The 24,616-nt window shown below is 46.1% G+C and overlaps 1 protein-coding gene and 1 pseudogene across 2 annotated transcripts in view; one reads left to right on the forward strand and one right to left on the reverse strand.

Moving 5' to 3' along the window:
• Nucleotides 1-2,416, reverse strand: part of B4GALT1 (beta-1,4-galactosyltransferase 1) — a 58,359-nt gene extending 55,943 nt beyond the window's left edge. For both annotated transcript variants that reach the window (XM_002743011.7, XM_054257111.2), the window contains exon 1: nucleotides 1,763-2,416. In XM_002743011.7, coding sequence (XP_002743057.1) covers nucleotides 1,763-2,180 — 418 coding nt within the window. In that variant the 5' untranslated portion in view covers nucleotides 2,181-2,416. The remainder of the gene's footprint in view (nucleotides 1-1,762) is intronic.
• Nucleotides 2,417-10,161: 7,745 nt separating this feature from the next.
• Nucleotides 10,162-10,277, forward strand: LOC118148455 (U4atac minor spliceosomal RNA; annotated as a pseudogene).
• Nucleotides 10,278-24,616: the final 14,339 nt, after the last annotated feature.

Below are 24,616 nucleotides of genomic sequence, written 5' to 3' on the forward strand. Positions count from 1 at the left end.
GTCTTGCTTTGTCGCCCAGGCTGGAGTGCACTGGTGCGATCCTCACTCACTGCAACCCTTGCCTCCCTGGTTCAGACGATTCTCCTGTCTTGGCCTCCCAAGTAGCTGGGACTACCGGCATGCGCCACCACACCTGGCTATTTTTTTTGTATTTTTGTAGAGATGGGGTTTCACCATGTTGTCCAGGCTGGTCTCAAACTCCTAACCTCAAGTGATCCACCCGCCTCGGCCTCCCAAAGCGCTGGAATTACAGGGGTGAGCCACCGAGCCTGGCCTGAGTGCCCATATTTAATGTTCACGATCTCATTTAGTCTTAAAAATAAGCCTGTAAGGTAATCATCAACAACCACATTTTAAACGTGAGGAAGAGACTCTGAGAAACTCAATAACATGCCTGAAGTCAGACACTTAGCAGCAAGGCAGAGACTATTTCATTTTATAGGACTAGTCTGCTTCCCAAAATAATCATCAAATGCAAAGGAATTTAATTTTCTGCTTAAAAAAAACAAGCCCCCCCCACCCATTACCACAGTTCATGTCTGACCAATTCCAAGATGACCTTCCCAAACTTGATATGAACACATTGACGCAATTACCGGAGAAACTGAGCAAGAGTATGTAGTAGCCAGGGCTCTGTGGGAAAAGGACACAAGTCCTGTTGGCAGGATATCATCCTGCCTGCCAGGGCCCCTCATTCACAACATTTCTCTAAAACCTGGCATTAGAAATTAGAGGGCACCTGTCTGGTAACCCTCGAAGCAACCTGTGGTTGCCTTGGGCCTGTGAGCCTTCAACCACAGATCAAAGAGAAGTCCAGACTAGGCTCAGCCTCCTGCTATGTGGAATGCAAACCCACCTACTCAAGCTCTCTGCCTATGCTGAAACAAAGGCTAGAGGCCAGAGTTCAGATCATCCGGGCAAAATAATTGAGACTGGCTACTACAGGAAATACCAGAAATGGGCAACGTGTGTCCACTGGTTATATTTTAGCCCTCTAGCCCTCAGAGTACACAAGCCCTCTGTCCCTGGAAGGGATCCCTGTTCACTTAGATTTTGGATACCTGTACCGGGAGGAGGCTAGGGGGAAGGGCCCTCAGTCACGATCCACACAGAGGAAGAAATGAACACACAGTGATAATTTACTGAGGGCTTACCCTCATTAATTAAGCTCTTATTTATATTGTTCACATAATCTTCCAATAGTAACCCTTGAAAGGGTTACTATTTATTATCCCAGAAGAGAAACCTCAGGTTCAGAGAGAAGTCACCTGGCCCAAATGATCAGGAGAAAAAGCCACTCTCAGGAGAGTGGCTCTATGGCAAGACACGTGAACCGAGAGGTCAGTCTCCTTCCCCACTGGGAGCCTCACGTCAGTCCCCAAAAGGGAGTGGATTACTCGAGGTCTCTATCAGAGTTCTCAGTGCAAGGCTGTTCCAAGCCCTAACCCGACCCAAACTCCAAAACTTCCTGAGCTCGGCCAGAGCCGAGAAGCCTCCAAGGCCTTCTCTGGCTCTGGGGCCAGAGGAGCCTCGGAACTTCCCAGTGCGGTCCCAGCCCCAAGCCTCCAACATGACCCCCAAGAGATCCACCTCCCAACCCTTCTCTCCCCAGTCCCAAGCCTCTATGTGGGATTTAAGACTCTGATCCAGAATAGGGAGGCCGGCTGTCGTAGAAGGGGGCATGAGGAAATGTCTAGGGGACCCTGTCGGGGAAATCCCGGGTAGTCCCAATCCTCGAATTGGCGCCGACCCGAGTCCTTACCGAGCAGCGGGGACTCCTCAGGGCAGGCGGGCAGCGGCAGCGCCAGCGCCGTGGTGCGGGGCACTGGGACCGAGGTCAAGTTGTTCGCGGGGCCAGGGCCAGAATCCGCGACAGGGCTGGAGTCGCCACCCGGGCGCGGTTGGGAGGAGGCGCCTAGAGGAGGCGGCGGCCGGACCCCTCTGGCCCGAAGCTCCCCGGAGGGCTGCCCGATGGCGGCGGCACCGTTTGAGCCGCCCTGCAGCGGTGTGGAGACTCCGACCAGCTGGGGCAGGCGTCTCAGGTCGCGGCCAGCCAGGTAGTAAACGAGGGTGACGCCAAGATGCAGCGCGCAGACAGCCACGAGCAGGCGGCAGGCCCGCTGCAGGGACGCGCCGGGCATCGCGGCGCTGCCGCCCAGGAGCGGCTCCCGAAACCTCATCTTCCCGCCGCCGCTTTAAGAGGGGTGTGGGCTACAGGAGGGGAGGCGACCCGCCTGCGGGCCGCCCGCCAGGCGCTGCCCCACCACGGCGACTGGGGGAAGGGCCGGAGGGGGCGCGGGCCAGCGCGGCGCCAGGGGGCGGGCGGCTGAGCATAGAGACTCCGGACCGCCAGACCTGGGAGAGGCGAGAGGGCGCCTCAGGCGCAGGCGGGGAGGGGCGGGGCCCCGGCAGAGGCGGAGGCGGGGCCGGGCGCAAGGTTTTTGGGTTGGGAGCGGGAAGGCGGGGCCGCCCGTGGCGGGACGGGCTCGCGGGGCGGGGCCTCGGGAGGGTGGGCGGTGGGCGGGGCGGCCTCGCGGGGGCCCGGGATCTGACTAGGGCTCCTACGCCCGGCCGTGCACCGCCCTCTTCCTCCAGAGCCTTCGTGGCAGAGCTTCGGTCGCGTTGAGCCGCGCCTCCTCTTCCTCCTCCACGCTGCACTCGAGAGGCCGCGCCACTTCCTGGGGTGCGAAGGGACTGGGGTGCGGGCCTGGGCCTGCAGCGCGGCGGCGGAGAGAGCGGAGAGGACAGCGGGCGGGTGGTGGTCTGGGTGGTTGGGGCCGCGGCGGCGTTCCGGCCAATGGGCCTGGGGGGCTAAGAAGAGGGGCAGAAAAAGGTTACCGGGGAAACGCGCTTAGACGTCGGGGGGTGGCGCGTTAGAAACCACCCCCCCTTACTCAGCCCGGCGGGGCCCCGCTGCTTAACTGGGGGCCCTGGGGCAAAGTGGACAGGTTGCCTCTTCTCTGCCTCCCCATCGGGTAGCCTGGGCTATAGGGGGTCTCAAACCAGACCAGCTAGGTTCCAGGTGTGTGTGTGGTGAGAGTCCGGTATGCTTTGAAGAGGAGAGCGACAAGAAGCCTCTTAACTCCCAGGCCAGCGTGCAGGAGAGCAGCTGGTTTTACAATCTACACTGGGCTACACACGGTCCCATGAAGTAGGTGTTCTCTCCATGGCATAGATAGAGTGGGGCCCTGGAAGATTAAGAAACTTGCCCAGGAGGCTGGGCGCGGTGGCTCACGCCTGTAATCCCAGCCCTTTGGGAGGTCGAGGTGGGCGGATCATGAGATCAGGAGTTCGAGACCAGCCTGGACAGCATGGTGAACTCTTGTCTCTACTAAAAATAAAATTAGCCGGGCGTGGTGGTGTGTGCCTGTAGTCCTAGCTACTCAGGAGGCTGAGGCAGGAGTATCGCTTGAACACGACAGGCGGAGGTTGCATTGAGCCGAGATCATGCCACTGCACTCCGGCCTGGGTGACAGAGCGAGACTCCGTCTCAAAAAAAAAAAAAAAGGAAAAGAAACTTGTTCAAGAGCCCACAGCTGGCAAAAGGCAGGATTCTGGCTCCAAAACCCATATTTTCCACAGGTTTACCCTTTGTTGATAAGGGCAGAAGGCTGTGTGGGTAAGAGACTTAGGCACTGAAACCGGTTGTCCTCAATTTGACCCAGAAGCCTCAGACCCTGAGTGAGCAGAGACCCCTCACCCCAGAGAACAACTTGAGGAAGTGCTGTTAGTAATGTGGACAGGGAAGTTGAGGGCTCTGGCAGCCAACCAGCAGGAAATAACAGTAGCTACCTTATTTTGAGAGTTTACTATATGCCAGTACTATCTGCCATGAAGTAGGTGGTGGTACAATCTCCATTTCACAGATGAGAAAATGAAGGCTTGTGAGCTGACACTTGGTTGTGATCATACAAAATCAACTTTCCTCACTTGACTTCCTGGACACCAGGTCCTTCTGATCTTCCTCACTTCACCGGCCATCTGTGTCTCCTCTCTGGACTTCTTCCCCAGCTGTTGAAGGCACTGCCCATAGTCCATGATGTTCTTTTGTGTCTATACTCACTCCCTAGGAGTCATTTATAACATACATATACTGATCACCAAAATTTCTGTCTCTAGCCCAGATCTCTTCCCTGACCTCCAGACTCAATTGCTTATTTTAGTGGCATCTCAAATACAATACATCTTGCCCCCAGCAACCTACTCCTTACACTCCACACCCATTCTTAACTCACTCAGGGAGTGATACCATTGTTCATTCAGCTCCCCAGAATCTAAAAGGTGTCCTTGATGTGCCTCTCTTACTCTCAAATGACATTTGCAAGTCCTCAGAGAGCCTTGTCAGTGCTACCTTCAAAATATCAAAATTCATCACTGGCCAACTCTGATGTAATCATCCTGGATCAAGCCACCATTATCTTGCCCTGGGTTATATGGCAGCCACTAATTGGTCACCCTGCTTCCACTCCTTCATTCCTCCTCCCCAGTCTGTTCTCCACAGACCATCCAGGAAATCTTTGTAAGCATAAATCAGATCATGCCATTTTATTCAGAACCAAATCCACAGAAGCTCTGTCCAATCTGGTTCCTATCTCCCACTCACATCTTTTACTCTATCATGCTGGACCTGCCTTAGCCACACTATCCTGATTGCTATTCCTTGAACTTGCCGTATTTCTTCCTGCCTCAGGGCCTTTGTACTTGCTATTCCCTTAGCCTGAAACACTTGTCCCCAATATTTCATTCAATTCAGGTCTCTTAAATGTCACCTTATGACAGAGACCTTCTCAGACTACCTTATGCAGAATGGCCTCCTGCCTGAATCTGCTTAACCTACTTGATTTTTTTGAGTGGGTATCAATTACTCAACATCACACATTTATTTTCTGTTGTCTTGCCTCTCTCATTAGAAGATCAGCTTCATGAGGGCAGGAAATTTTTCTCTTGTTCACTACTGTATCTTCAGCCCCTAGAACTGAGCCTGGCACATAGTTAACATTGAATAGATATTTGTTAAAATACTTTTTTTTTTTTTTGAGACGGAGTTTCACTTTTGTTACCCAGGCTGGAGTGCAATGGCGCGATCTTGGCTCACCGCAACCTCCGCCTCCTGGGTTCAGGCAATTCTCCTGCCTCAGCCTCCTGAGTAGCTGGGATTACAGGCATGTGCCACCATGCCCAGCTAAATTTTTGTATTTTTAGTAGAGACTGGGTTTCACCATGTTGACCAGGATGGTCTCGATCTCTTGACCTCGTGATCCACCCGTCTCGGCCTCCCAAAGTGCTGGGATTACAGGCGTGAGCCACCTCACCCGGCTAAAATACTTTTTAAATACATGATCATCTTGATGATGTGGGAAAGGGAGAAGGGAAAAGTTATTGCTTAGTTTAGAACACAAAGTGGATTTGTTCTCCAAGGAATTGGTAATGGTAAAGCTGACCCCAGCAGCCTGTGTCTAGGGGTAAAGTCAGCCTGGCCCATGACCGACAGTGGCGTCAGATTAGTCCCACAACTGAAAATTAAGGGGAGGGGGAAATGATGATGTGTCCTCTGTTGGTAGAGATTATGGCCAGGAGATCGGACTCTCCCAGGATACTCTGGCCAGAAATTGAGGAAAAGGAACAACACTTGTCCATTGTCTATCCCTCAGGAACTTGCAGAGTCCACTGAGGCCTGAGCACTAGTCTTTGCAGACGCTGGTCCACAAGCACCTAGAATTAGTAAATTACAAAAGATACAGACAGCCCAGAAACCTTTGGGACAATATTGTCCAACAGTCCAGATATGAACTAGTGCTAGTGAAAGACCCAGGCAACCTTTCTCCCCACTGTCTCCAACTCTTTTCCACTCTAAACTTCGTCACGTGAAAAATGAATCCCATCTGTTGAGACAAATGGAGAAGGAAGTTGCAGTGGTGATTGGCCAAAAGCTGGCATGGGGGCTTGGCCGTTGGCCCATCCAGTGCTCTTCTGCCCAGAATCACCAGCTCCCTGTTTCTCCCTGCAGCTGGCCTTCCTCTGCCCTTCTATGGCGCCCTCTTCTGCACCTGTTAGGTTACATTTCTGTTTTTACCCTCATGGATCAGAAGGGCATTAAATAGCACTTGGCGCATGGTAGACAGTTATTCCAGTCATCTATTGCAGCATAACACCTACCCCAAAACTTAGTGTTTTAAAACAACAGTTTCTCGTAGTCTTGCAGTTGGCTACGCTGCTTTGCCTCACATGGTGTCAGCTGAGGCACTGGCACAGTTGGAAGTTCCAAAATGGCTTCACTCACATGAATGGCAGTTGGTGCTGGCTGGGGGCTGGAAACTCAGAATGGGTTGCAGTCAGGGGCCTTCATTCTCCACTTAGACCTCTCCATAAAGGACTCTCCACATGGCTGCTTGGGTTTCCTCACAATCTAGAGGAAGCATTCTAAAAAGGAGCATTTCAAAAACACAGAAGATGCAGATCCCTTAAAGTTCATCCTTAGCATTACTTCTAGGGCATTTTTTTGCTTAAAACAAGTTTATAGGGCAGTCCAGATTCAAGGGGAGTAAAACTGGCTCTGCCTCTTGAGTTGTTGGTTTTTTCTTAGACAGGATCTCCCTTTGTCACCCAGCCTGTAGTGCAGTTGCGTAATCATAGCTCGCCGCAACCTCAAAGTCCTGGGCTCAAGTGATTGTCCCGCCTTAGCTGAGTAGCTGGGACTACTGGCATACACCTCCACATTCAGCTAATTTTTAAATTTTTAGTAGAGATGAGATGTTGCGATATTGTTCAGGCTAGTCTCAAACTCCTGAGCTCATGCAGTCATCCTGTTTTGGCCTCCCAGAGTGCTGAGATTACAAGCCTGAGCCTTTTGCCTGGCTGACTCCACCTCTTGATGGAAGGAGGAGCAAAGAATTGTCACGCATCTTTAATCCACAGCAGTTTGCCCAACGGCCACAAATTATTTAGATTCTTCCCACAGGTAACACATTAGTGTCTTCCCAAGATCACCCAAAGCCTCAACTAATTAAGACTTCAGGTCCAAAGTATTATCTAAATCAGTTCCAGGTGTTACCGACCAAAGAGCAAAAGCACTCACTGCCCAATGTTCTAGAAACCAATACTGTGACACCAGGTTTTTAAGAAAAGAAAAGCTTTATGTTGCAGGTAGGCCAAAAAGGAGATGGAAGAAGAGTCCAGCTGAAATCTTCCTGTGGTGGTTTTAAGTCTCCCTGGGTTGGCTTTAAGGCAGTGTTTTTATCAGAAAAATTTGGGGGGATGAATTCTGAGATAAATAATTGGTAAAAGGAAGAGGGAGGTCTGGAAAGTCCTCAGGCATGCACCATTATTTCTTCTTGCCTCTTCATGGGTCACATTCAGGGAGATTTAGTATGAAACATGGAAATTTGGGTTGTGACACCAGCAACCTCTTTCTGTGCAAGATGCCAGTTGCCATATTCGTTCCAACCAATTTCAGCCAGTTCTTTTATCTCAAGCGGAAGGAGTTTTGGCATTTCAGCAGTTTCTTTTCTTATCTGCCATCCTGCAAACTCAGGAATTTCTGTTAGTCCTTGTTTTCTTTAACTCTTTGGGACACTGTTTCTTTCTTTTTTTTTTCCCAGAAGATTTAGAATTGAAGGGATACAGTTTCACAGGTATATTCCTCAGGTTCAAGGACAGGATGTATGATAGTCGGGTGCAGTGGCTCACGCCTGTAATCCTAGCACTTTGGGAGGCTGAGGCGGGAGGATCACTTGAGCCCAAGAGTTTGAGACCAGCCTGGGCCACATAATGAGACCCCATCTCTAAAAAATAAAGATTAAAAAGGGACCTGTAGATTATAAAAACAAATTACCTTATTTTCTTTTTCTCCTTTTTCCTGAGCAATTCAGTTAAAAAGTCACTAAGTATTACCAACCAAATGGAGAGCAAAAATACATAAATAAATAAAAAGCAGGAGTTGCAATTCTCACCTCTCATAAAATAGATTTTAAAGCAACAAAGATCAAAAGAGGACATAATGGTAAAAGGATCAATGCAACAAGAAGAGCTGACGATCCTAAATATCACCCAATACTGGATACATAAGACTTATAAAGAGACTTGGACTCCCACACAATAATAGTGGGAGACTTCAACATCAATATTAGATAGATCAATGAGACAGAAAATTAATAAGTATATCCAGGACTTGAACTCAGATCCAGAACAAGTAAACTTAATAAACATTTATAGAACTCTCCACTTTAAATACACAAAATATACACTCTTATCAGTACCACATCACACCTACTCACAGGTTTAAATGAAATATTGGTTGGCCATTATTAAAAAAAAAAAGTCACTAAGCAGGGTTGAGCAATGTAGGAGTCCAAACAGCATAGACAGAGTGTCAAAGCCCAACCAGGATAGGGAGGGGTGGGGAGGACAGCCCAGCAAAGAGGGTCAAAGCTCAGGAGAGCAAAAAGGGCCTCAGGACCTGAGCATGGTAGGAAGTCTCCTGTGAGGTAGGGCAACCCAGTATAGGGTGTTGAAGCCATGATGTGATGAAGAGAGTGTTAAACACAGAAAGACTGATTATAAAATAACTGTATGTCCGGGAATGGTGGCTCACACCTCTAATCCCAGCACTTTGGGAGGCCAAGTTGGTGGATCACCTGAGGTCAGGAGTTTGAGACCAGCCTGGCCAATGTGGTGAAACCCCGTCTCCACCAAAAATAGAAAAAATTAGCCAGGCATGGTGGCACATGCCTGTAATCCCAGCTACTCTGGAGGATAGGGCAGAAGAATCACTTGAACCTGGGAGGTGGAGGTTGCAGCGGTGGCTCACGCCTGTAATCCCAACACTTTGGGAGGCTGAGGTGGGAGGATCACTTGAGGTCAGGAGTTTGAGACCAGTCTGGCCAACATCATAAAACCCCATCTCTACTAAAAATACAAAAATTAGCTGGGTATGGTGGCACATGCTTGTAATCCCAGCTATTGGGAAAGCTGAGGCAGGAGAATTGCTTGAACCTGGGAGGCAGAGGTTGCAGTGAGCTGAGATCATGCCATTGCACTCCAGCCTGGGCAAAAAAGCAAGACTCTGTCTTAAAAAAAAAAAAAATATATACAGGCCGGGCGTGGTGGCTCACACCTATAATCCCTGCACTTTGGGAGGCCAAGGCAGGTGGATCACAAGGTCAAGAGATCGAGACCATCCTGGTCAACATGGTGAAACCCCGCCTCTACTAAAAATAAAAAAAAATTAACTGGGCATGGTGGTGCGTGCCTGTAGTCCCGGCTACTCGGGAAGCTGAGGCAGGAGAATTGCTTGAACCCAGGAGGTGGAGGTTGCGGTGAGCCGAGATCGTGCCATTGCACTCCAGCCTGGGTAATGAGCAAAACTCCATCTCAAAAAAAAAAAAAAGTATACATATATAGATGAGAGTTACCCAAGTTTCTGACAGTAAGAGGAGTTACAAATATAGACAGGAAGAAAGCTAAAATGAAGCCTTTGATACTTTATTTAAATTTGAGAAATTGCTGTGAATTCATGATTTTCAATATAGTGAAAGATGATGAAGTATAGATAGGAGTGTGTGTGTGTGTGTGAGTGTGTGTGTGTGAGTGTGTGTGTGTGTGTGTGTGTTGTCTGGGAGCAGAAATTTCCCAATACAATGAGCACATCTAGTACCCAAGTCTTGGTTTCTAAACATCATTCTCCAATAAAAGAACCTAGGTATTCCTGGAGAAAAGGCTGATTTCTGAGTCCAAGAATTGGTTAGGAATATTACAAGATGAACCTGGAAAATCTTGTGTCAGAAAGTGTAGAAGAGCTCAGAGAATGATAAGATTATGTCAAAAAGGCAAATCAATTTGAAGGTGCTCCCATTGGCCAAATATAGAAAAAATTGAGCATAAAATATTGATAGAAACAGTTTATGACCAGTTGAACAAAATAAATCATGAGTCCATAGTGATATAAATAAACAGAATTTGATGAGTAACAATATGTTTACCTAATTTTAGATACTGCCTTAAGAAATTCTAATAATTTCAATGAGAAACATTAGAGAAATCCAAATTGTGAGACATTCTATAAAACAACCATCCTGATATCTTCCAAAGTGTCAAGGTCATGATGGTCAAAGACTGAGAAGATGTTCTCATCCCAGTTGAAGGAAAATAGAGAAATAACAACTAACCATCCTTTTCTTGGGGTTGCAGTACTGTCCAAAGAGCATGTAGTGAGGGCAGTACTGCTAACGTCTACATGACACACCCACATCATGCTTTAGCTTGGTGTAATTTTTGGAAAAATGAAAAACTGAAGAAAATAAATGCAACATGTGATTCTAAAGTGGATCCTTCTATTATAAAAAATGTTAGCTGAGCACAGTGGCTCATGCCTGTAATCCTAGCACTTTGGGAGGCCAAGGCGGGCAGATCACCTAGGATCAGGGTTTCGAGACGAGCCTGGCCAACATGGTGAAACCCCATCTCTACTAAAAATACAAAAATTAGCTGGGTGTGATGGCACATGCCTATAATCCTAGCTACTTGGGAGGCTGAGGCAGGAGAATCACCTGAACCTGGGAGGTAGAGGTTGCAGTGAGCCAGATCGCCGCCAGTCACTTCAGCCTGGGTGACAAAGTGAGACCCGTCTCAAAAAAAAAAAAAAAGAATATCATTATGGGCCAGGAGCAGTGGCTCTGTAATCTGTACTCGCAGCACTTTGGGAGGCCAAGGCAGGAGGATTACTTGAGGCCAGGAGTTCAAGACCAGCCTGGCCAATATGGTGAAACCCCATCTCTACTAAAAATACAAAATTAGCCGGGAGTGGTGGTGCACACCTGTAATCCCAACTCAGGAGGCTGAGGCAGAGAGAATCACTTGAACCCAAGAGGTGAAGGTTGCAGTGAGCTAAGATCATGCCACTGCACTCCAGCCTGGGCGACAGAGTAAGAGTGTCTCAAGTATATATATTATTGGGGGCCTAGTGTGGTGGCTCATGCCTATAATCCCAGCACTTTGGGAGACCAAGGTAGGATGCTTACTTGAGGCCAGAAGTTTCCAAGTAGCCTGGGTAACCTAGCAAGACCCTTGTCTCTACAAAAAATTTTAAAAATTAGCTGGACATGGTGGTGCATACCTGTAGTCTTGGCTACTCAGAAGTCTGAGGCAGGGGGATCACTTGAGCCCAGGAGTTTGAAGTTATAGTGAGCTATGATCAAGCCACTGTACTCCAGCCTGGATAACAGTAAGACCCTGTCACTAAAAAATAAAAATAATTTTTTTTTTTTTTTTTGAGTCAGAGTTTCACTCTTGTTACCCAGGCTGGAGTGCAATGGTGCGATCTCGGCTCACCGCAACCTCAGCCTCCTGGGTTCAGGCAATTCTCCTGCCTCAGCCTCCTGAGTAGCTGGGATTACAGGCATGCGCCACCATGCCCAGCTAATTTTTTGTATTTTTAGTAGAGACGGGGTTTCACCATGTTGACCAGGATGGTCTCGATCTCTTGACCTCGTGATCCACCCACCTTGGCCTCCCAAAGTGCTGGGATGACAGGTTTGAGCCACCGCGCCCGGCCTATAAAAATAAATTATTTTAAAAAAAGAATATTATTTGGACGACCAGTGGAACTTGGATGGGAACTAAAGATAAGATGATAATAATGTAGCAGTGTTAACTTCCTGTTTTGATTATTGTATTGTGGTTACTTTGAAAATATACTGGTCAACATGGTGAAACCCCGTCTCTACTAAAAATACAAAAAATTAGCTGGGCACGGTGGTGCGTGCCTGTAATCCCAGCTACTCAGGAGGCTGAGGCAGGAGAATTGCCGGAACCCAGGAGGCGGAGGTTGCGGTGAGCCGAGATTGCGCCATTGCACTCCAGCCTGGGTAACAAGAGCGAAACTCCGTCTCAAAAAAAAAAAAAAAAAGAAAGAAAAGAAAGAAAATATACGCTAAAGGATTTTGGAGTAATAGGGCATCATATCAGAAATTTATTCTCAAATACCATCATGTGCCACATAACATTTCAGTCAAAAATGGACAGCATGTAGGATGATGGTTCCATAAGATTATAATGAAGCTGCCCTGTACAGGTATACAATTTTTTTATCTTTTACACTGTATTATTGCTGTACCTTTTCTATGTTTAGATATGTTTAGTTACATACTTATTGTTGTTGTTATAATAACCTACAGTATTCAGTATAGTAACATGCTAAGTGGGTTTGTAGGCTAGGAGCAAAAGGCCATACCGTATAACCTAGATATGTAGTGGGCTATACCATCTAGATATAAGCACACTCTATGATGTTTACAGAATAACATGATTGACTAATGACACATTTCTCAGAAAGAATCCCTATGATTGTGCCGGGTGCGGTGGCTCATGCCTGTAATCCTAGCACTTGGGAGGCCAAGTTGGGTGGATCACCTGAGGTCAGGAGTTCAAGACCAGCTCTGGCCATCATGGTGAAACCCCATCTTTTATTTAAAAAAAAAAAAAAAAAAAATCCCTATGATTAAGTGATGTGTGACTGTAGTCCAAAAAAATTATTTGTACTATCAACTTCTCCTTAATGATTTACCCCCAACACATCCAACATATAATGGAAATACAAGGACAGGAAAACCACAACAGACACTCGCATTTAGAACAGGAGATTAAGAGGCACATAACAGCCATTAGCAAATCTGAGAACTAATCATGCACTTGTCACCAATTCCCCCTGCTCCAGGGGCAGCAAATGTGATTCTCTGTGGCTCTTATCTCTACCCTTAGATGGAGATCTTGGCTTCATCGTTTGAGTCATTTCTCCTTTTCTAAAAAAATAGGCTTTGTTCACAGTCCAGTAACTTGTTCAAGATGCTTCACTGTTTTAGTTCAAGATGCTTTGTGTGCTTTAGGTCAAGCCACTACTGCTTACGCTGGTACAATTCTTGTAGGGGAAAAAACTATGGATTTTCCATGAATTTTATTTTTACTTAAACCATACCCCCAAATCTCAAGATAAGTCCTTCCCTCCTTTAGGCTGTGAATTACAGTGTTGTGGGACAAACCTTTAAGACTTTTAGAAGCACTTTAGTCTGCATGAGAGGTTTAGGAGACACTGTTTTAAGTCTTTCTGAGACTCTCAGCAGTCTTACAACTATAAAAAAGAACAAAATTATGTCCTTTGCAGCAAGATGGATGCAGCTGGAGGCCATTATCTTAAGCAAATTAATGCAGGAACAGAAAACCAAGTACCACATGTTCTCACCGATAAGTAGGAGCTAAACATTGAGTACACACGACACAAAGGTGGGAACAATAGACACTGGGACCCAATAGAGGGTGGGGGGGAACAAGGGTTGAAAAACTACTTATTGGATGATAGGATCATTTGAAGCCCAAACCTCAGCATCATACAATATACTCTTATAACAAACCTGTGCATGTACCCCCTGAATCTAAAATTTAAAAAAAATTGCTAACCCATACATTGGTAAATGCAAATAATATACTAATAGAATACAAAAAATAACATATATAACATTAGAGAAACAACAACAAAAAAGTCTTATAGCCATGTCTTTGACCTTAAGGCCCCATTTTATGGGAAAGGTCTTAGAATTAATATGCCCTCTAGGTTTTTTAATTTGAGAGGTTTTTGTTGTTGTTGTTGTTTTCAGTTTTTTTTTTTTTTCTGGCTGTAGATAATGTCCTGGATCCACTAGTTTTTCTAAATTTTGCTTGAAACAAAATAGTTTCTTCTTCCTGGACTTTTTCCCAGGCAGCTAAAGGGAGTTAGCTGGCATTTTGAGCATTTTGCCTGGAAATCTCCATACTAAGGCTGCAAGTTCAATTGATATATTTTCTCTTATCCATGTTACTACATGTTACCACTATTTGTCACTTAGGTCCTAAATAACCTCCCAACAATTTCCTCACAGTGCTGTCATCCTCATTCCTACCCTTCAGGACTCTACAAGCTTCCTGATTTTAAAGTCAATATTATATGTTTCAGATTTTTGTTATGGAAACCGCCCCCCCCACTTCTGGGTGTTAATTTGTTTTAATTATCTATTATAGGGGTTGGCAAACTAGTTCCCATGGGCCAAACCTAGCCCACCATCTGTTTTGCTAAGTGAAAATGTATTAGAACTCAGCTACGTTCTTTTGTTTGCGTATTGTCTATGGCTGTTTTCATACTATGATGGCAAAGTTAAGCAGTAGCAGAGATCATCTGGCCTGCAAAACCTGAAATATTGGCTATCTGATCTTTTACAGAAAGTTTGCCATTGCCTGATTTATTGCTATGGAAAACAAAACAAAACTACCCAAAATGGGTCTCTTGAAACAATTTATTATTTCTTACAATTCTATGTGTTAACCATAAACCCAGTGTTTTTCTGCTTCACAGGGTATTGACTGGGGTGGTAGAATGTCTGGAGGTACAAATGACCTAATTCACATGGCTGAAAGTTGGTGCTGGTTGCCAGATGGGAGCTTAGCTGGAACTGTTAGCCAGGTGTCTCACTTCTTCACAGAGTTGCTTGGGTCTCTTCACAGTATTGCAGCTGGGTTCTCAGAAGGAGCATCCTGAATGCATAGGAGGGAACAGAAAATCTTTTTTTTTTTTCTTTTTGAGACAGGGTCTCACTCTGTTTCCCAGGCTGGAGTACAGTGGTGTGTGATCTTGGCTCACTGCAACCTCCACCTCTTAGGCTCAGGTGATCCTCCCAAGTAGTTGCAACTACAGGTGTGCGCCACCATGCCCAGCCTAATTTTTGTATTTTTAGTAGAGACAGGTTTTTGCCATGTTGCCCAGGCTGGTCTCAAACTCCTGGGGTCAAGATTTCCACCCACTTCGCCTCCCAAAGTGCTGAGATTACAGGCATGAGCCGTTGTGCCTGGCCTAGAAGATCGCTTAAAGCCAAGCCTCGGAAGTTATACAATGGCTATGTTCTGTTGATCCACATAAGTCACAGGATCAACCTAGATTCAAGTGGAGGGGAAACAGACTCCACATATTGATAAGAGATGTAGGAAAGAATTTGTGGCCATCTTTAATCAATTACAACACAAATAAACTCCCTGTCAGGATGCTATTACCATCTACATTTTGTTCCGAGTACTCAACTATACTTGTTCCCATGACCTGAAGTGGCTCTGCTTCCTGCTCTCACCCTCTATCCCAACCTGCACAAAGGCACGGTAGCACTGGGTCCAGGCCCTGCTTAGTGACTTTGGCCACCCACTTCCAGCAACATCTATCCCCAAAACAGGTATGTCTACAGTCTGTTGGGATGAGTTATTTGCCTCAAGAGCTGCTTTCTCAGATCCTAGAAAGGCCAGCAGAAGCCTGGTGACTGCCTTCAATTGCTGTATCTTAAAATTGCTGGAATATTCCATAACTAACTGCTAATTAGTTATTGCCCTAATAATGCTGCTTAGCAAATAACCACCAAATTGAAGTGCCATACAATAATAAAGCATGTACTCTCTCAGGTGTCCATGGATTGGCCGGGACAGCTCTGCTTAAGGATGTAGTAGCTCAGTAGGTTGGCTAGGTTAGTCTATGCCATGTGTCTCTATTTCTTCTGTGATGCCTACCAAGGGCTTGTGTTTCACATAGCACAAGATGGGTGAGCAAAAAGCCCCAATACCTTATAAGGCCTATGGTTGGATTGTCACTTCCATCCACATTCTATCAGCCAAAACAAGCTGATAGGTCAACCCAACATTAACATATTCTGCCTCTGGTGGGAGAAACTTCAAAGTCACATGGCAAAGGGATTGGATATAGGGAGTAGTGAAGAATCGGGAGTAATGCAACCCTCCATGACTTTTTCTTTTTCTGGAGCTAGAATGGTGGCTGGGAATTGTGCTCCAGAACAGCTCACAATTTGTAATATCTCTGGTCTCTTTCCCTCCAGTTTCCTGCTCTTTCCAACCTGCACTATGGACTTCATCAGATTTCAGCATTAGAGAGAATATAGAAGGACATCAACCGTAACTTCATCCAGTGGGGATTTCCACACGCCACACTCTCTGAGAGTTCTCCTGGCTTTGTGGGCACCCCTTCAGTGACAGGGAGCTTGCTGTGTCATGAGGCAGCCTGCTCCCTTGTGGCTATCACTGACCCAACTATTAAGCCTTCTTATACAGACACTTCCTGACTTACTGTTGTTAGACTTATGACTTTTTGATTTTACAGTGGTGCAAAAGCAATATGCATTCAGCAGAAACTGTATTTCGAATTTTGATCTTTTCCCAGGCTAGCAACATATGAAGGTCCATCTTTTATTTTTAAAATAGGCTTTGTGTTATATGCTTTTGCCCAACTATAGGTTAATGTAAATGTTCTGAGGGTATTTAAAAAGGCTAGACTATTTTGCTCAAAGCAATAGGAGAAAAAAGTAAAAAAGAGTTAAAAAGTAAAAAAAAAAAAAGTTTAGACTAAACTGTGATCTTTGGGAGCTTAGATATATTAAGTGCATTTTCAACTTAACAATATTTTCAATTTATGATGAGTTTATTGGGATGAAGCCCCATTGTAAGTAAGAATATCTGCATTAAGCTAAAATTCATGTCTATAACTTCCTCAGTAATATCAAGTCTGTTCGTGGAGCCAAAGGATAAACTGAATCCTCTTCCACATGATGATCTTCCTGTTATTTAAAGAGATGAGCCATGTACCTTCTCCCAACCAACAACTCCTCACTAGCCTACCCATCAATTGTACTTTTTTTTTTTAAGAGATGGAACCTCACTATGTTTCCCAGCCTGGTCTTGAACTCTGAGCTCAAGTGATCCTCTCACCTCAGCCTCCAGAGTAGCTGGTATTACTGGCACACACCACCATGCCCAGCTCCTTATCCATTGTTCTTCACGCTTCCTTGTTGAGTTCCTTCCCTGTCCCAATTATTCCTTTTTGATTGGGCTTTGACTGCCTGGGCTTTTAGTAGGGTCCATACTGAATGCAGCATTCCACCCAGGGTCTAAGCAACAGAATAGAGCAGGACCATCACCTCTGTAATTTCAAATATCATATTTTCATCAATGCCTCCTAAAACAATGTTCACTTTTTTATGTTCATGTTAAACTAAAAGGGCTGAAGGCAGCATCCTGGAACATTCCTATAAGTTGAACTTGAACCCTTTAAATAAAGTCTGTACCAACCGGAGTTTTTGGCTATAAAAACCAGTGCTCTGCTATGGCCACTACTGCCATGATTATTTAACACCACTGCTACAGGACTATTCATGCTGCTGCTGCTGCCTCCATGAATAATTTCTACACCACTCCTGCCTCTTAGCATCCTAAGAATTCAGTCTTCACTGGGAATGACTGAGCCAACTCACATGCTTGAGCCCTAGCTGCCAGGTAGGGGAGAAATGACTCTTCCCTTTTCTTCCTCCATGGTGGGAGCTAGGGCACTGTAGCCCTCCAGTACAATATGCCCTGAGAAATTCTTCCAAAATAAGATAGGGGATCGCATGCTGAGTGCACAAGTATAATGGCAAAGGTTCACTCCAGTCATTTTAAAAAGTTCAATTTCCTTTTAATCATACTATCATCCAACCCATATTTTCCTTTTAAGTCACGGGAATAACATGCCACAAATTGTTAAAAGCCTTGCTGAAGACCCAGTTTGCCAACAGACTATCAAATGCAGCTCTGTGATCTGGCAGTTTAGGGACCTGTTAAAAAAGCAGTGGCTCACACCTGTAATCCCAGCACTTTGGGAGGCTGAGGCGGGCCGATGACCTGAGGTCAGGAGTTTGAGACCAGCCTAACCAACATGGAGAAACCCCATCTCTACTAAAAATATAAAATTAGCCAGGCGTGGTGGCGCATGCCTGTTATCTCAGCTGCGCGGGAGACTGAGGCAGGAGGATTGCTTGAACCTGGGAGGCGGAGGTTGAAGTGAGCTGAGATCGAGCCACTGCACTCCAGCCTGGGCAACAAGAGCAAAACTCTAAGAAAAAAAAGAAAGGGAAATGTGATAGTCTTTGCTCTGGCTTATTCTGAGAAATTTCCACTTCCTTTACATCTTTAAAAGTGTATTCTTGACCAGGCACGATGGCTCATGACTATAATCCCAGCACACAGGAGGCCAAACTAGGATTGCTTGAGCCCAGGAGTTTGGGACCAGCCTGGGCAGCATAGTGAGACCTCATATCTATTGAAGAAAAAAAAAAAAAAAAAAAGCCAGGCATGGTGGTGGTGTGCCTGTAGTCACAGCTACTCAAAAGGCTGAGGTGAGAGGATTGCCTAAGCCCAGCAGGTTGAGACTGCAGTGAGCTGTGATTGCACCACTGCATTCCAGCCTGGGCAACAGAGCAAGACGCCATCTTACACACACACACATAAACACACACTATTCTTAGATAAGAGTGTAGTTTTCAGAACGAACTTCTCCCTGTAATAGACTGGTATTGATTTAGTCTGCTTCCTCAACATTACTCCTTCTGTAAAAGTCTCTTTCCCACATGGGAAAGAGACTCTCACTCTTTCCCATGTGGTTGGGACAGGCTAACTATGGGGTCTTCAGGGCCCAGGTGACTAATATCTGGCCAATCAGAGCACTAAATCCCTCTGGCCACAGTTAATTGGTTCAGGGATCAACACGAGGCCAAAGAAGGACTAATGAGCAATGTCCCTTCTTTTCCCAGGACTTCTGCTGCAAACGTTGAGTAAAAGCCTTTTCCTTTCCTCTGGAGTGGCCAGTCTGGAGTTAGCAAGGGTGCTATATTAGTTCCCTGGGACTCTTGTAACAACTTGTCACAGACTTGGTGGCTTAGAAACAACAGAAATCGATTATCTTACAGTTCTGGAAGCTAAAAGTCCAAAATATCAAGCTGTCAGCAGGGACATGCTGCTTCTTTTTTTTTTTTTTTTTTGGTCACCCTTCCTAGTAGCTGAGACCACAGGCATGTGCCACCATGCCCAGCTAATTTAAAAAAAACAATTTTTGTGGAGATGAGGTCTCACTCTGCTGCCCAGGCTGGACATGCTCCTTCTGAAAGCTCTAAGGAAGAATTCTTTCTTGCGTCTTCTAGCTTCTGGTGGCTCGCAGCCATCCTTGGCATTCTCTGGCTTGTAGTGATATCATTCTAATCTCTGCCTCCATCTTTACATGGCCTTCTCTCTGCGTATGATTTTCTCCTGTTGATGTGGCCTTTCTTTTTCTTATAAGGAAACCAATCACTAGACTTAGGGATAATCCTAATCCAGTATGACCCCAATTTGACTTAACTAATTGCATCTGCAAAGACTATTTCCAAATAAGGTCAATTCTGAGGTTTTGGATAGAAATGCATTTTGGAGGTACGCTGTTCATCTCGTTACAGCCATTATGAGGAAAGAGCCTGTCTGAGAACTAAGCCAACAAGGAAGCAAGAGGGTTGCACCCTGGTATCCTGTATCAGACTCCCCCTGGACTGACCAGTTCCGAGACCTGGAGAATTACTTCTTCTTTTTTCCCCTTAAGCTGATTTGAAGTAACAGAAAGAAACTAACTACCACTCCTCCTTTTGCAGAATTAGAAGATCATTTGTGCATGACCAGTGTTCCAAACTTCTCCCCACTGTACTCATCCTCCAAAAGTCTCTGATAAAAAGATTGAGCAATTTCATTTGGAAATTCTCTTAGTGCCTTGGATTTACTTCATTTGGCCAGGAAACTAACTTATTTTGAGTAACTAAGTGATCTCTTACAATGCCTTCGACTCATTCCTTTCTTATAATTTTTATTATGAGAAATTTTTTAAATACACAAAGAGAGAAAATAGTGTAAGTCCCCAAGTTTCCATCACCCCACTTAAAAAAAAGATAAACATTTAGCCATGTTTATTTCATCTATACCCCCAACTTCCCTCCACCTCCTGCAGGATTAAAGCAAAGTTCAGATACCATGTACAGTAGTCCCTGCTTATCCGTTGCTTTCTGATGTGTCAGTTACTGGAGGTTAACCATGGCCCAAAAATATTAAATAGAAAATTTCAGAAATAAAAGATTCATAAGTTTTAAATTGCACACTGTTCTGAGTAGTGTGATGAAATCTTGCCCCGTCCCTTGCCATCCCACCCAGGACGTGAATCATCCCTTTTTCCAGCTTATCCATACTGTGTACATTTCCTGTTCATTGGATAGCTACCCATTAGTAGCTGTTTTGGTTATCAGATCAAAAAAAAAAAACATAGGATGTATGTAGGGTTCAATACAATCTGCAGTTTCCAGTATCCATTGGGGATCTGAGAACATATACCCAAAGATAAGGGTGGATGACTGTAATTAATTTATCCTCTTCAACCACTATCCTGAGTGTAAAATCTGCTCATAACTGCATTTGATCCTGAGTGTAAAATCTGCTCATAACTGCATTTGATCAGTGCAAGATAAAGCTAGGTACTTTACACTTAGAAAGTAGACAATTGAGGTTTGCTGAATAGAGTCCCTGCCCTCAGAATTTTTAATCTAATGGGAGAGAAAAGACAAGAACTTCCTCCAGGTGCTTAAACTTTAACGTGAATCTCCTGGGGAGCTGTTAAAATGCAGACACTTTTCGAGTAGGTAGGAACTGCATTCTGCAGTTCCAACAAGCTCATGGGCAATACCAGTGCTACTGATCTATGGATCACACTTTGAGCTGCAAGGCCCTAAGCATCATGCAAAGGAGATAATGATAGGTTGCTGTATCAGGTAGAGGTAATGGCCACATTGTCTAAGACCTGGCTTGTTGAGTAGCTTACCACAGTCATCCAGGTTAATTTTTTAAATATTCCAGGGTGACACTAACATCGAGCCAAGCACCAAGGAGCCTCAAAAGAAATTTTATAAACTCTGGGAAGAGAAGGCACAGTTACCTACCAGCTCAGGAAACATATATGATAGAAAGCAAGAATGTCTAGCCAGCTCAGGGTGACTCCTTTCTCCAAAAACTTGCCCCTCCTCAGGATGGGTTCTGAGTAGCCATGTTGGTACTGCTTGCCCCGAGCCACAGCCACAGCTGTCTAGGTCAAGGGTGAGCATCTGACCCATGTTGGGCTAATCAGATGATTTCTCCTGAGAATACAGATTTGAGATTCCAGAAAGCCATTTGGTCCCTGGGTGTGGCTGGAATTGAGATGATGTAAACATTTCACCTTCTGCCAAAGCACAGAGAAGCAAAGAAAGCTGAGAGAATGAAACAGACCACAGAGAGAAGAGGACATAGAAATGAAAGAGAGCACTGCCCACATTCCTGAGGCTTCCTTGCCCCCATTCTGGTCTTTCCTGAAGCCTATTAGCATTTCTGCCCATAGTTTCTGTGCCTCAGAACTCAATCTCCTTATATTAAAAATCTTCCAAGTGTTATACCAGTGAGTTTCAGATCTTCAAAAGCAAAGAGACTGGCTGGGCGCGTTGGTGACTCACACCTGTAATCCCAGAACTTTGGAAAGCCGAAATGGGTGGATCACTTGAGGTCAGGAGTTCAAGACCAGCCCGGCCAACATAGTGAAATCCCATCTCTATTAAAAATACAGAAATTGGCCAGGGGCGGTAGTGGGCGCCTGTAGTCCCAAATACTCAGGAAGCTGCAGTGAAGCTGAGCTTGGGCCACTGTACTCTCCAGCCTGAGCGACAGAGTGAGACTCTGTCTCAAACAAACAAACAAAAAGGAAAGAGAATGATGAATAAACACAGTTTTGCAACAAGCAGGACAAGGTCAGAGAGGGAAAGAAGGATAAGAGCCTGGAAGTGCAGGTCAGTGTGGGCCCCCAGGTAGGTAGATAGGAGAGAGGCCATTTCTGAGAGGAATGAAGTTTCAGGAACCAGCAAAGAAATTTCCTTTCTGCAGTCAGAATGGAAGCCACCTGGTTCGTGCTGCCTGCCTGCCTGGTGAGCCTTATCTGGGAATTCCCCTCAGCCTTCCTGTTTGTGTAGGTTCAGCCATGCCAGAATGCACCTTGTTCCAGTGAAGCTCTGGGGTCACGATATCCCTGTTTTACTGCTGCCTGCAGCCACAGCCTGGCACTCCCAAGTGTCTAGGAAGAACTGTTCCCAGCTGACTGCCCTCTGCCCATTTTTCTAATCAGCATGCCACTCCCTAGGTCCCCAGCCTGGGAATGTGTGGCTTGGCTGAGCTGCAGTCAGGTCCTAAAGTACCCCAGGTACTCAGTGGAAACTGCCTGCGCATTGTGCCCTGAAGACACCATCCCAACCTTGGGGACACCAGACTTCCAAATCCTACCCTCTTAAGGATTCCCACACAAGTGGATATTTCTGAAACCCCCATATCTCTCCATAGGTCTGTGTGCCATATAGCAAAGTCAGATTAAAAACAGATTCTGAAGCCTCTCAGTCTTTAACCGGGTGATGTGAACTTGTTAGCTAACGTCACAGTGTCTTATCTGAGAAGTAATACCCAAAATAGCATATCGACCTCACCGGATTGTGAGAGTCTTGCCTGGGAATACCCCTCGGCTTCCTGACTGTGTTAAGACCAGCCATGCCAGAAGGCACCTTGTTTCCATCAAGCTCTGGGGGTCACAGAGTCCCTGCCAGCTGAGGCTATAGTCTGGCCCTACAGAAAGTTTTATTCTCTCAGCTTTAATGTTTAAAATATTCTGACTATCTAAAAGTCAGCAGTTACTTTCATACTTGTACCCTAATCTAGTCATTGCTTCCTCCTTCCCATGGCCCGCTCCCTGCTCTGTTGGGTACACATCAGAGTGCCAGTGGCATGGCACAGGCCCTGCACAGGCAGTGGGAGGACCCAGGCTGCCTGCAGAGGCTTCATCTAGTCCTTCTTCTCTCTGGCCTCAGACCAGGGCTCAGTTTCTTCAATCTCCAGGCTGAATCCCTGGAAGGGAAAGCTCATGGGGCTAGTTAGAAGGGCCTAGCAGGAAAGGGGCTGGCAAAGGATTTCAGTGACTTGGCCAGCAGAGGACCCTATGTCTCTGGTCCCCATGTTCTTCCACCTGCCAGCAAGAAGTTCCAGGCCAGGAGGGACTGTCCCCTGTGAACGCTGTAAATATAGAAGAGGCATGAGCACAGTTTGTGCATGCACAGTGGGGACAGCTTATGAAGTCCTTGCAGCCACCTCTCCCAGCTGACCATTGTCACATGGGGGTGAGGGCTGTCTGCTCACAAAGGCAACCTGGCCCACATAGATTTCTTAATCGCTCTTCACCACAGAGACATGTATACACTAATGTGAGCATTGTGTGTCCCAATGACAGCAAATCCCAAAGCCCCGGTGCTGAGTTTCAGGCCCTCTAAGGAGAAAGCCCCAGGAGTGCATGGAAGTCTCACCACCTGCCCTGTGCCAGCCACAGTGAGTCGGCTCTCAAAGGCCTCTTGTGACTGTCCTTTCTCTCATCTTTTCCCACTTTGATAAATGTCCTGGGATTAGCCCTTCTGTGTTTATTAGATGAGCAATTTGTGTCTGTCTGAAAAGCTACGTCTGAATTCTATTTGGCATGAGCTGAAGAAATGTGATCTGCTGCATTCCCCTCCAGCCAACTCTCTGGAGCTAGCACGCCTCCTGCCAGCAGGGCCTGGCAGCCTCACATGTTTGCTAAGGGGAGTGGTTGTGTGCAGGAAGGTGAAGGAGGTGCCTAGGGTGGGACCCGTAACCCAGAGAGACAGAAGCAAAGCAGCCTTAGCAAAATTGGCCAGTAGATCTAGAGCCCCTATAATAATTTAGGGACATCACAGATGTCTGTGGTAGGCCCCAAGCCCTAGGGACAGGAAAAGCAGGTCCCCCATGTAGTTCAGGAGCCTGCGGGGTTACCTGAGCCCAGTGTCCTGGGTATGCACTGCAGCAGAGGCAATTCAAGAAAATCCAGGGAGAAGCATCCAGATCCCAGGTCTAGAAAGGTAGTTAGTGTTGAGCTTTTGAGATTTGTGTGTTGGTGTGGGATGGAGAATGGGCTGTGGGATTGGGGAGGGTGATGGGATGAGCTGTACCTGAGGCTATTCAAATGTTTCCTCACTCATTTGGTGCAGGTCCTGGAATTGGGAGACCAGAGCTTGCAGCTGTGGCAATCAAGGGCCCAGTTACAAGATGCTGAGGAGTGTAGGGGAAGAGAGAATTTAGTTGGTATGGATGTGGGTGTGTCACAACTTTCCCTATCCCATATTCCCCAACCCAAGCCTTCTGCTGTGACTCCATTGGCACTCGCACTGCTCTTCTCTTAGGGCCTCATCACTTCTCCTTGTATCCTATCACTCCTGTCTTTGTCTTCCCTCCACCTCTTCCCAAGTCAGGATCCCAAGGCAGGACACCATCCTTGTGTTCCTGATAGTGAGCATTGAACTGGCCACCAATAATGGTTTCCTGAATAAAGGAACAAACGAGAGAGGCTGGGGATTCAAACTTCAGTGGCCGCAGGTTCACAAAAAGATGGCAAATGACAGATCGGACAGAGGTAACAATACAGATCAGATCAGGAGTGAAAACACCATCCTTAGAGTGCAAGGAGTAGGTAAAGCCAGCCCATGGCAGGAACTTGAGCACTTCAGCAGCCAGAATTCATCCTGCTGAATGACAAATGGTATTTCGCATGGCTCCGAATAGTCAGCAAACAGCTTATGAATCCCTATTTTGTACCATACTCCATAGGATGTGCCTGCCTCCACAAACAGATAAAAATATGTGCACTCCCAAAAAG

The sequence above is a fragment of the Callithrix jacchus genome, chromosome 1 (genome assembly GCF_049354715.1).
Source record: "Callithrix jacchus isolate 240 chromosome 1, calJac240_pri, whole genome shotgun sequence".
Lineage (NCBI taxonomy): Eukaryota > Metazoa > Chordata > Mammalia > Primates > Cebidae > Callithrix > Callithrix jacchus.